This window comes from Ursus maritimus, unplaced genomic scaffold (assembly GCF_017311325.1).
Source record: "Ursus maritimus isolate PB19 unplaced genomic scaffold, ASM1731132v1 scaffold_12, whole genome shotgun sequence".
Taxonomy (NCBI): Eukaryota; Metazoa; Chordata; class Mammalia; order Carnivora; family Ursidae; genus Ursus; species Ursus maritimus.
The window spans coordinates 83661-96277 of record NW_024423564.1 but is presented as its reverse complement, the minus strand read 5'-3'; the positions used below and the strand labels follow the sequence as shown (position 1 = coordinate 96277).

General features: G+C 46.4%; 1 protein-coding gene across 1 annotated transcript; it reads right to left on the bottom strand.

The window, feature by feature from the left end:
• Window positions 1-519: 519 nt before the first annotated feature.
• LOC103667479 (peptidoglycan recognition protein 4) lies at window positions 520-12324 on the bottom strand. The gene is made up of 8 exons (XM_008695624.2): window positions 12279-12324; window positions 11138-11226; window positions 10115-10326; window positions 8578-8696; window positions 6970-7122; window positions 5449-5647; window positions 2401-2519; window positions 520-1112 (listed from the first exon to the last, which is right to left on the bottom strand). Exons 1-8 carry the CDS (start codon window positions 12322-12324, stop codon window positions 934-936), a joined length of 1116 nt encoding a protein of 371 aa, XP_008693846.1. The 3' UTR covers window positions 520-933.
• Window positions 12325-12617: the final 293 nt, after the last annotated feature.

The following is a 12617-nucleotide window of genomic DNA, read 5'->3' as shown; positions in this document are numbered from 1 at the left end:
ACATCATCATTTTCTTGATATTTTCAGCATGGTTTGAGATATCAGTTTACAGTTTTCATCCATAAGCATCTCTTTAGGGCTGCAGGCACAGGCAGCTTGTGTGGACACAGCCCAGTCTCTGTCCTTAGGGAACTCTGGAAGGACAGGACACAGGACCCCAGAGGCACAGTAACCATTACACATAATCCACCAGAGCTGGCTTTGAGCCTCAGACTGGGAAGGGCAGGAACAGAGAGAAAGCTGGCAGGATGGAGGACTGCCCCAGAAGGCATCCCCAGAGAAGGGGTGGTGGAGCAGACTGAAAAGGGGAGCAGGAACTCGATCCACTCATTCTTTTATTCATCCACCTCTCCAACAAACTTCTGTAACACCTACTAGACTCCAGACGCTGCTGAGGAACTGAGGACATGGGGACAAATAAAACTGGAAACCCTCACAATCCAGTGGAGAGGAGAAGCACACCTATAAGTGATGGAGCCCTGAAATAAGGACCACATCTACATGTGTGAGCAGAGAGGGCTTCAGGCCTTCAGGCCTTGAACCTGGGTCCTGCGTGAGTTTTGGGGGCTGCCGGGCAGATGGCAGGGCTAAGGTACATGGGGCAGAGGGGCAGCCAGAAAGGGAAAGAGAAGTCAAACAAGCATCAGCCCATCTTCCCACCTGGTTTAGGAGCTGGGTGCCCAGGGGAGGGGAAGATGAGGAGAGAGGAAGGTGGGGCCTCCTCAGAGGGCCAGGAATGTGCAGCTCTGGGGTCTCGGAGCTGCTTGGAGGATGGTGCTAGCAGTAGAGGATCACCCTAACCTGAGAGAGGACGGACAGGACAGGGCTCACGGGGAGGACACACCAAGTGTTGAGTCAGGATGGAGGGTGGGGACAGGAAGCCCGGCAGCTAGGCAGGCACATGGAATCGTTTCAGAAGGAACAGGGGCTCCCTCAGTGTTTGAAATGAGGCCAAGCCTTAATGATGTTGTACAAAGCTTGCCCAGGAGACAGGGTGTTGACAATGTCACTGTGCCCCACCAGCAGGTAGTTGGGAATTAAATATCCCTTGTCCTCTGCACACTGGATCAGGTTCTGGGCTGCCTCCAAGGCTGCAGCATTGGGCGGAGTACCTGCAAAACAGTTATTTTGTCTGCTACAGGTTTCCAGGGCACCCTGCCTAGAGCAGGATCCACTCCTGAATCCTCTCTAACCCACCCCTACCACCATGCTAATATATTCTGCTACTACCAGCCACCCTATAGACAGAAAACCAAGTCAGGACTCAGATTCCTCAGCATTAAAGTTCTTCCTGAATGAAAAGAGCAGAGCCTGGGATAAAACATACAATTGTTTGGGGGATGCACAGAGCCTTTATCTATTGCAAATATTGATTGATTTATTTATTTTTTTTATTATTATTTTTTATTATTATAATATTTTTTATTATATTATGTTAGTCACCGTACAGTACATCCCTGGTTTTTGACGTAAAGTTCGATGATTCATTAGTTGCATATAACACCCAGTGCACCATGCAATACATGCCCTCCTTACTACCCATCACCAGCCTATCCCATTCCCCCACCCTCCTCCCCTCTGAAGCCCTCAGTTTGTTCCATTGCAAATATTTAATCTGGTAGTTCCCAACTGGGGGAATGTAGCCTCCAAGGGGATATTGGGCACTGGCTGGAGACATTTTTGTTTGTCACAGCTAGGCAAAGTGTGTTACAGGCAACCAGTGGCAGAAGACAGGGATGCAGCTAAGGGTCCTACAATGCACAGGTCAGCTCCTCTACAAAGAGTTACTTGATCCAGGATGTCAATAGTGTTGAGTCTGAGAAACCTTGCTTTGGCCACAAGGTGTGCTCTCTGTACTTTCTCATGTCCAGCCCCATCCCCTAGGCACCCAACATCCGTTTTAGTATCACCTTGAACCAGACCCAATGACATGGGCTTCTCTGTCCAGAGGAGCAGCAAAAGTTCCCTGAGTCTAAACAAACTCTAGTCAAGAGGTCTGAGTACTGACAATTCTCAGTGTACACTCTGGATGCAGAGACAAGGGCTAATCCAGGGCTGTGGCAAATAAGGTAAGGGTCCCCACATTATTACCATGGTAAAAACTTAGCAAAGCATATGCACAAAGATTTTTCCCCTTGTCTGATATGTGTTTTGGATGTCAGAAGAGAGAGACATTTGGTTGGGTGCAAAGGAGATAGATTCAGGGTGGGCATTCTGTCTGGGTGGGGGGAGTCACTCCTGGTCACACTCAGCTTAGTCAAATGACAAATCTGAAGCTGGGTAAGTCCAGCATATGCAGGCACTGAAGTGATCCCTGAGTTTGATGCTCTTGTCTTCCATTTGAGACACTCTCCCTCAAACACCATACAATGACTGCTACTGCCCAAAGCATCCACTTACCTAAGAAGGTGCCCATAAAGGCAATGCCCAGGGCAATGTCATTGTAGCCAGGAACACGGGAGCCTTGGACATTCCAGCCCACTCCTTCATAAATGACACCATCCTGCCCCACAAGGAAGCTAGAGGACAATGAGGGGAGATGGAGATCAGCATGACAGACAGACAATCTGGGATTGTTTCATTTATTCATTCACTCATTCATTCAATCACTCATGCCTTTACTCAGCAAACACTGATTAGCTATTAAATTCTAAGCACTGAGTTACAAAAAAGACAGTCTTTGCCAGGAGCATGCTGATAAACCAGCTCTCATCAGAAAGGGGGAAGGGCAGGAAGCCCAATTTATAGCCTTTACTGATTTCTGTTGTGTAAAACTTCCACCATGGCTGATTTTCAGCCACTGGTGATTTAACAAAGGTCCTGGTTCTCCAACAATCCACTCTTGTGAGCCCATCCAGCATACTGCTGCTGCCCCTAGGAAGAAAAAAGTGACAGCTGTCATCTCTGCAACCTGGCCTTCCCCATACCTCATCAATGACACTGTTTTCCTGGAGGTGAGCTGTGGCTGCCTTACCCTAAAGTCAAATTACACACCTCCCACCTTTCCTTGCCTGACCCCTCTGCGCCCACAAACAACCCCCTCACTTCCAGTGCACTCGACCCTCCAAGCTGTCTTTAGTGGCTGCTCCTCACTCCTCTGCACCTTGTCTCCCTGTGTCCTTCCCTTAAACGTGCAGTTCTTCAGGTCTTTCTGATACAAATCTTATATCAAACCCTGTTTGTAGTCCCTTGGCAACAGTCCAAACTCCCCAGCTTAAGTGAAAAGATCCTTCATGAGATGGCCCCTGTTTGCCTCCTTACCTTTCACATCCCTCTCTTTGTCATTTATTTTTATTATGATAAACCTCTTTCAGTTCCTCAAACACACCTTTCTCAGGCTGGCATCCAGGACTTCCCACAGAAGTCCTTTTTCTCTGCCTGTAATATCTTCCCACTCCTCTGATAAGCTCACTCATTTCTTTCTTTCTTTTTTTTTTTTGCCAGATAATATATATTTTTTAATTTTTTAAATTTATTTTTTATTTTTTATTATTTTTTAATGTTTTTTAATTATATTATGTTAGTCACCATACAGTACATCCCTGGTTTTTGATGTAAAGTTCGATGATTCATTAGTTGCGTGTAACACCCAGTGCACTATGCAATATGTGCCCTCCTTACTACCCATCACCAGCCTATCCCATTCCCCCACCCCCCTCCCCTCTAAAGCCCTCAGTTTGTTTCTCAGAGTCCATAGTCTCTCATGCTTCATTCCCCCTTCTGATTACCCCCCCTTTCTTTATCCCTTTCTTCCCCTACCTATCTTCCTAGTTCTTATGTTCCATAGATGAGAGAAACCATATGATAATTGTCTTTCTCTGCTTTACTTATTTCACTTAGCATTATCTCTTCCAGTGCTGCCCATGTTGCAGCAAATGTTGAGAACTCATTCTTTCTGATAGCTGAGTAATATTCCATTGTATATATGGACCACAACTTCTTAATCCAGTCATCTGTTGAAGGGCATCTTGGTTCCTTCCACGATTTAGCTATTGTGGACAATGCTGCTATGAACACTGGGGTGCATATGGCCCTTCTCTTTTCTTAGGACAGCTGATATGTCACCTCTCAAGTAGTACTTCCTTCACACCCAATTCCCCAGCAAGCTAGTGAGTTAAAAATGTCTCCTGCTTACATCTTTGCACCCTCTATCATAACACTTAATGTACTCTATTAGGATTTATTCATTTAATCATATTTCTCCATCTAGGCAAGAACCATATCTGTGCTACATCTGATAGCAACCCCAGAGCATAACCTCATGCCACAGAGTAGGCACTCAATTGTGTTCTCAGGGAATTAATTTATAGCAAATTGGTGCTTACTCCTAACTACAGATCATTTCACAGTGAGCGGGGTCATGAAAATTATGGTACAAGGGACACAATAAAAGGTCAAAAGTCAGGGGACAGGAAACTGGCCTCTGAAACCTGAATGGAAAAAGGAAAATGTCCTCTCACAGCATCCATCATTTTCCAGTTTAGGTTCAAAACATATAGTCAATTTTCTGGTATTCATTCTAATCAAAGAGAGCAACCCTGTGAATAATCCTGCATAGCAGGATTTAGCAGAGCACTTGGCAAGTCTTAACAGATGAAAGGTGTTGGAAGACGTTTCCTCCTATCTCAAAAGGGTTACAACTAAAACAGAATGGAGAAAGGAGAGGCTACCAGCCCAGAATCACATGGTAATTGTGATTCCACGGTAATCACAATTGGTAAATCCAAGCCAATTAGAATTGGTAATCCAATGATAATTGGTAAATACAGCCAAGGCAGGGCCACTGCATGCAGCTATGCTGTGTAGAGTGGCCTGGCCAGGAGGCAAGGAGAGTCTAAAATCCAACTCCACTAGCTAAGCCATGAAGCCCCTAGAGGAGGGGTCCTTGATTAACGTGTACTGTCTAGATTAGTGGCGGCCCATTCTGAGACTTAACATTCAGTGTAATTGTTTCTGATGGACATGAGATGGTTTCTAACCCATACATCTTATCTGTGAGATTGGAGAGCACCCTGCAAGAAGTTTTTATTCTCCCATTAGGTCAGTGTGCTCTTTATTTAAAAAATTACAGATCTAGGCATTAGACAGATCAGAGGATGTTATCTGGTGTCTCCCATTGCTTTCAGACAAGAAAGATATTCTCTACAGGCTTCACAATCTTGCATGTATACAACTTCCTTTAGTATCTTTCCAGCAGTCTTGATCTCCATCATGTCAATATATGATCTTTAAAAGACACATTTTGAGTACAACCTCAAGGAGAATGACCACCCCTTTAGCTATATCCTAAGCCTCACCCAGAGTTGTGTGAAAAATCAACATCGTTATACATAGAGCACCTCTCATATGGTGGGCACTCAGTAAACATTATTTTCCTTTCTCTCCCATTCGAAGGTTCATAGTCCACCCTCAGGTGAAAGTAGCCCACATATCCTCAGGTCCACTTACTTGTACCCAATGTCACATGAGTTCAGCCTGTCTATGAAAAGGGACTGGATATCTTGGACCAGCAAGCAGCACTCATCAGACATGATGCACGTTCTCCCAGCAGTGTGGATGATGACGATGTACTTAGCTGGGAGGTTCATCTTGGGACAATGGGTCTCCCTGGCCTCCCACGCAGACCGTGGGATAATGTTGGAGCAAGCTGATGAGGCAGACAAAAAAACATGGATGTGTGGACTTGTTGTGGCCACCCATGTCAACCACCTCACTACTGAACATCCCCATGCCCTCTGGGCATCTTGACCTGACTCTGACTGTGGAACTCAAGAGAGCCCAGCTGGGAGTAGAGTATGTCTGCCTGATGGGATTATATTCAAGAGATAAGAATCATAGAGCCATGGGATCTAACCCAAAAACAGAACCCAGAGGACAGCGGGAATGTTGATCCTAAGGAGGCTCATTCCCAAGGGCAAAGATACCTATCTGTCTGCATGATTGTCTTGTGTGTATGTGTGTGTACCTGCATAACAGGGCCCTTTGGACAAATCAGCTGAATTATCAACTGAAAGCATGTCTTTGAGACTCACCTGTAATCCCTAAAAATCTCTGTCAATATAAGCAATTATTCATATTAGTAGATAGCACTAATCCAAAGGCAGAGATAGATTTACTCGGAGCTTTCATATAATAGAGATAATTATATTTAAAACTTTATTAAGTCCAGGAAAAGGTTGAAAGTGGTTATTAACTATACTGTTTTGCTTTGTTTTTTAAAGTAAACTCTACCCTCAATGTGGGGCTCAAACTTATGAGCCCAAGATCAAGATTCACATGTTCTACTGACTGAGTCAGCCAAGTGTCCCTTAACTATATTGGTTTTGATGTTACTGTTTGTTAAACCCCAAATCTACCTTTTATCTAGTGTTTACCACCAGAATTAACCTAACAACTTCCTCTGATGTCAGTATAGGTGGTGATGTAAGCACTTTGGTCTATCAGTACTGTTCTGGTTCTTGGATTCAGAAAGATGTGCATTTGTGCTTGTGTGCTTGTATGTGTTAGATGTCTATTCCTCCCCATGTTTTTTTCCTCCACAGCACTTTTCACCTTATAACATACCAAATATTTTACTTGCTTATTTGCCTATTGTTTTTTCTACCCTCTAGGTTGAAACTTCATGAGGGCACTTCTTGTGTTTGGTTCCATGATATATCCTCAGTGACTAGCAGGTTCTCAGTAAATAATTGTTGACTGATTGAAGAAATGAGTGCACATATATTACACTAGGCTAATGCCATGGCTCTATCATTCTAGGAACCTGAGGGATAAAGAGGTGACCTGGAGGGTCCCTCTTAATGTATGCCATCCCCAAAGGTTCAGGGAGTTGGGTGACCAGTTGCCTATCAGAAAGGATCCAATGAGAGTCTGACTAAAAAGGTAATTCCCAATGGTATTTGGAAATTAGTAGGGGGTAGGCTGGGTGGGTGGGTCTAGAGGGAGGCCCAGTAGGATTGAAGGTCTTACCTTTCTTGGGACTTGCCTTCTGCAGAGGGAGTAGGCAGTTCTCACCTTTCACAAGAAGTGGCTGAACATACTTGGATGACAGGTGGCCTTTCTGGACAGCATAGGAGATCAGGGCCTCCATGGCTGACAGGGCAACAGGGCTGGGACTATGGCCTGAAAAAGAGTCATCTGGGGCAACTTGGGTCTGGTCTGAGTTTCAGGGGGCTGTGGGGGAAGGACTAGATGCCCTGCCAGCCCTTTCACAGCTGTTGGAGGGAAACTGGCTCATCCTCCAGGTTGGAAAGCATGAAAGTCAAGGATCCACCTGGCTCAGGTTGAAGACCTTTCCCAATGGCCTGCCAAAATTTCATTCAGTGCTCTTTCTCCACAGAAGAACTGGAACACAGCCCCATGCTCAGGAAAGCACAGCTAGCTGGGTCAGGGTTTCCCATTGGCAGGGGCCTTTCCAGGCATGTGCCAGCCTCTTTATCTGCATTAATGTCTTTATTTTTTTTTTTTAGAATTTTATTATTTATTTATTTGAGAGAGAGAGACAGCGAGAGAGGGAACACAAGCAAGGGGAGTGGGAGAGGGAGAAGCAGGCTTCCTGCCGAGCAGGGAGCCTGATGTGGGGCTTGATCCCAGGACCCTGGGATCATGACCTGAGCTGAAGGCAGAGGCTTAACAGCTAAGCCACCCAGGTGCCCCTGCGTTAACTTCTTTAATCCTCACCACAAACCTCTGAGGTAGATGCTATTTTTAGCCCCATTATCAACAGAAAGGAACTTGAGGCTTCAAGAATTAACATGCTCAAGACACTACAGCTAATAAGGTGACACCCAGGTAACAATGAGTGGTCACAAAAACAAACCAAGCTGAACACAGAGTCACCTGGTGTTCTGGAAACCACCCTGGAATTGGAAATGGAAGGTGTGAGTTTGCCTTCTGATTCTTCTTGGGTCACTTCCTCTCTGGAATTCAGGCTGTACTTTGTGTAACAGCGATCAGGAAACTTGTCTGGATTTTCTCACAGAGTATTGGGAGGGGACAATAAGAAACTAGACCTGCAAGAGCTTTAACAGTCGAGGGTGCACAAACTCACTGGAATGGTCCTGGAGCATGTATGATAGGATGCTGGGAGAGCTGGGGGGATGGGCAGCAGTAAGACTAGAAGAAAGTAGAAGGGACTTAGGGATTGGAGACCTCAGAGTGGTTTTAAAAATTGTACAGAAAATCTTGAGGTAAGAGAGATAGGAGGAGGAGGTGCCTGGTAGGAAATGGGAAGCAGTGTCTGGTGCTGCAGAATGGTCAGAGCCAGAGAGGAAGATGTGACAGTCACCAACAGAAGAGAGCAGAAGCCCACATCCTTCCATGATGAGAATGGGAGGGTAACAAGAGAAGGCTGGACAGCACCTCTGTTGCAAGATATCCAGAGGAGGAGGAGACAGCTAGGAGACTGAGAAGGAAGCCAGAGCAGGAAGAGGAGAACCAATACCATTCATGTAAGCCGAGAGAGAGGGGAACTCCAGGAAAGCAGATCATGAGGGAAGTAGGAGAAGGTCAAGGAGGCAGTGTGGAAACAAAGAAGTAAGTAACTCTTTGGAGAAGGGCAGCTGGGATGGCCATTACCTTCCTTGGTGCCAAAGAAAGCAAAGCCCAGGGAGATATTGTTGTAACCCTGGGTGTGCATGCCTTGGACTTTCCAGCCAACACCTTCATACACTCTGCCATCGTCCCCAACCAGGAAGCTGTGGAGCAGGGAGATACAGGCTGAATGACTGGCACTGTGGCACATCCCCACAAGAGGAACCACTTATAAGCCTCTAAAGGGAAAAGGGCTCAAGCTATGTTCACTACAGGCAATTTGCATGGACTTGTCCCAGACAGTGGATAGACCAAATTAATAACATTCCCTTAGAATTCAGAACCCACCCCCACACTCCCTACCTCCCTTCTTTGTGCAGATGCCCAGGTTTTATGTAAATCATTCTCCACACTCAGAAGGAGGAGAGGTTCCGTTGCCACCATAGTAGCTAACACAGACCCAATTAGACTGTGAGATTCTTCTCAGCCTCCACATTGCCTCAAACACTGCTCTCCTCCTTCCTCCAAAATGCATGCTACATGTGTCATCTCCACGTAGGCTGTTCATGTGATTTCTCCCTGCCAGGTTACTGTCTTATACAGACTTCTCAGGAAGTAGCTTCTCAAATAAGGACATGGATGCAGGCAGTTTATTTGAGAAGGAATCCCAGAAGCCAGTATGACGGAGCAAGGAGAGTGAGTCAGAAGAAAGAAATCCAACAAATTGTGCACAGTTGGGCTGGCTTCACAATGGCTACCTGGGGCTCAGAACTGTTTCCTCCATCACCTGCCACAAGACAGGTGAACTTGCAAGGAACTGAGTACATGCACCTAATATTTGTCCCTGAGAGGGACTGAGGGCTGAGGAAGTTATTTACCACTCTTGCCTCCCAGTGGGGAATTAACTCTCCTTCACCATCAGGGGTGGTAAAAGCCTGAAGCAGAAAAATGGAGAGATGCAGAGGGTACTCAAAGTGGAAAGCCATCACCATGCATAGGAACTGCCCACAACTAGGTAAGGTCAGAGGTGGGCTGAGGACATGTGGTCCTAGGCACTAAGAGGGTCCACTAGAGTGACCACTAGTGTAAGAGATGCCTTGCCAAGTAAGAGCCCCCTACATGCAGTGAGGTGGGACATGCAGTGGGCAAAGAGCCAGGTTTGAATGAGTCTGTGCTCCACAACCTTGTAGCTGCGTGACTCTGAGAAAACCAGACAATGTCCCTGCCTTTGTCCCCTCACCTGGAGCATGGAGATGGTAATGTATGCCTGACTAACCTCCCATGTTTTTGGTGGAACAAATGCACCCATGCACTTGGTAGTCATTCATAACTATCAGTGTGCTGTGTGAGCCAGTTTTGGAGGGAGATAAGAAGTATAATTATTACTTAGCCTTCCTTGCTTCCTTTTAGGAGATCTCATAGAAAATTCAAAAGGATTTGGAATCTTATAGGGTTTTTAATATTTTATTCACTATAAACCTGATATAACCTCAACCAGGGAAATGAGGAAAGAAGACATGAGTAAGGGTGGGAGAAGTACCCTAAGGAGCAGCATTGACCATATACCCCCACATGGCCTTACTTGTAGGCCACGTCACACCAGCTGTTGTGCATGTGATGGGCCCGCAGCTCCCACAGGCTCTGACTGCATGTAGTCTGGTTGTGACACTCCAGTCCAGGGACGTGGTGAGTAACAAGGAAATCCACGGGCGTGGTCAGTGGGGTGCTGCAGCCAACAGCTTCTGCCCCCCACTCCTTGTGAGAGACCACTGTGGAGACATCTGTGGGGTAACCACGAGGGTGAGAAGGATATCACTCACTGCACCCTGCTCCATCATTACCTCACTAACCCCCTAGGCCATAGGTGCCATTCTGGGCTAAGTCTGCCCCATAGGGGTGGAAGAGCCTTTGAAGAAGCCTTCAGCAGGCAGACACACCCTCTCCTTCTCACCTCCACATCTATTTCCCCGCCACTGCCCCCACTGCAGAGTATGCACCAGCCCAGAGAAGCTTGGATGCTCTGCTCCCCTATCTAGGGCAGCCCCACTGAGACACACTCCACCCTGAAGCTCCTGCCCTGCTCTACTCCTAGACCCCTGCTTTAGGAAGCAGCTTCTTCCCACTGCTTCCCCTGGGAAAGACCTGAGTGGCCCCTCGGGTTTCATTGCAGCATTAATGCTTTCAGGGCACACTACGCCCACTCACAGTTTGCTCTGTGACTCTGACTGTGTCCTTTGTCCTGCCCTGAGTCCTTTCTAAGGGGACTACATCTCTTCCTCAGCCTAGCAGCTCACTCCAGATAGGGCCTGGCTCTCCCATTCAGTTGGACGACTCCCTCAGGGCAGGGTGTGGGTCTCCATCTTCAGGCTAGGAGACCCTGAGCGCAGAGACTGAATCTCCCTGTCCTGGTTTCTGTCCTCTCCGGGTACCACCCCAGACCCCCAAGGCCTGTGGCATCCCTGCAGGTGGTTTGCTGATGCTCCACTGTCTCAGCCCCACCTGCCCCATGCCAGCCACAAGAGGCAGTGCAGATCTTAGAAGCACTCTGGTCACAGAACATACCCAGGTGTCTTTAATCTTCCTCACCATTAAGACTGAGCTTTCCTTTCTCAGTGAGATGAGAGATGTTGCCAAATGGGTCCTGATGGCCCTCTGATACATGTTTGGCTTGTGTTTCATCCCAGGAGAAATCACCTGCAGAAGAACAGTCCATCTTACATTGATCCTCAGAGAGTCCCAGTACTAGCCATCTCAGTGACAGACTTGGGCCAGATCACTAAGGCCCCTCCAGGAGACATTCTCTGGGCTGACCAGAGGACCACCTCCAACAGCATCACATGCATGATTTTCTTCAATACCAACTCCAGGGAATCCCCATAACACAGTTAAATAGCCAAGAGCAGGGAATCAGCAATATATCTGTTTCTCATGAGCTGCATCTATATACACTATTGGGAAAACAACACACAATAACAGTAACCTGGAAATGTATTTAAGCATCCCAAAAGCACAAGTTTCTCTTTTGAGTGGATTTTACCAAGTAGAAACAATGAGAAGATGATGTGGAAGAGGGATTAGAATTACTTACACAAATCAAGTCAGTTCTTCCAGCCCTGATTTGGAAGCATGTGCTATCCCAATCTCCTGTGTGTGTGACTGTCATCCTAGACCCAAAGAACTTCCTTATTGAGAAGCATAAACCCAGCCACATACAGATAGAATTATTGCTTCCATTGCTCAGGTGCAAAATCCTTCATGTGCATTATCTCATTTAATCCTCAAAAGTTTGGGAAATCATAAATTTATCTCAATTATCAGGTGCAAAAATTAAGGTTTAAGGGTCTGGGAAACAAACTGAGGGCTTCAGAGGGGAGGGGGGTGGAGGATTGGGATAGGCCAGTGATGGGTATTAAGGAGGGCACGTATTGCATGGAGCACTGGGTGTTATATGCAAACAATGAATCATGGAACTTTACATCAAAAACTAATGATGTACTGTATGGTGACTAACATAACATAATAAAAAATTAAAAAATAAATAGATAAATAAAGGGCTGAATAATTTTCCTAAAATCATTGCTGGAGGTAGGCCAAAGATTTGAAACCAGGTTAATAGACTTCAAGTTCTGTGTTCCAGATGCAAAGCTATTCTTTCACCCTAAGGGAGAGGCAACACTTAAAGAACTCTACTGTGAAAGTAGATGATCCTTCTTAGTTACCCTCTGATCCAGTGAAGGAAAACTCACCCCAGGCTCTGAGACCCAGAGCCAAGACACAAAGCCACAGCGGCATCCTCATGTGGTCCCAAAACACTGACTGGAGAGGGTGGAACTCAGCCCTAGGAGAGACATAGTTAACCAGAACATGCTTCACTCCTCAGACAGGGCACCCACCCCACTGCATGACACTTCTGTCTGCCTCCCTGCCAAACTATGGGCCCCCTGAGGGCCAGCACCTGACCAGGCCTCTCAAGGTCCCCAGTACATGTCAGGTATTCCTTGGATGGGTAAACACCCTCATCCTCTTTCCCTGGGCAACTAGATTTCACTCCTATGTACAAGGCCAGCATAGACATTCACACATGC

Bases quoted from the DNA above. Each gene is read 5' to 3' on its own strand.
- LOC103667479 (XM_008695624.2), bottom strand. From the start codon at position 12,324: ATGCCGCTGTGGCTTTGTGTCTTGGCTCTGGGTCTCAGAGCCTGGG. The intron at 11,227-12,278 runs GTGAGTTTTCCT...GTTCTTCTGCAG, and splicing joins TCTGGGTCTCAGAGCCTGGG to GTGATTTCTCCTGGGATGAA. The intron at 7,123-8,577 runs GTAATGGCCATC...ACTCTTTTTCAG, and splicing joins TTTCTTTGGCACCAAGGAAG to GCCATAGTCCCAGCCCTGTT.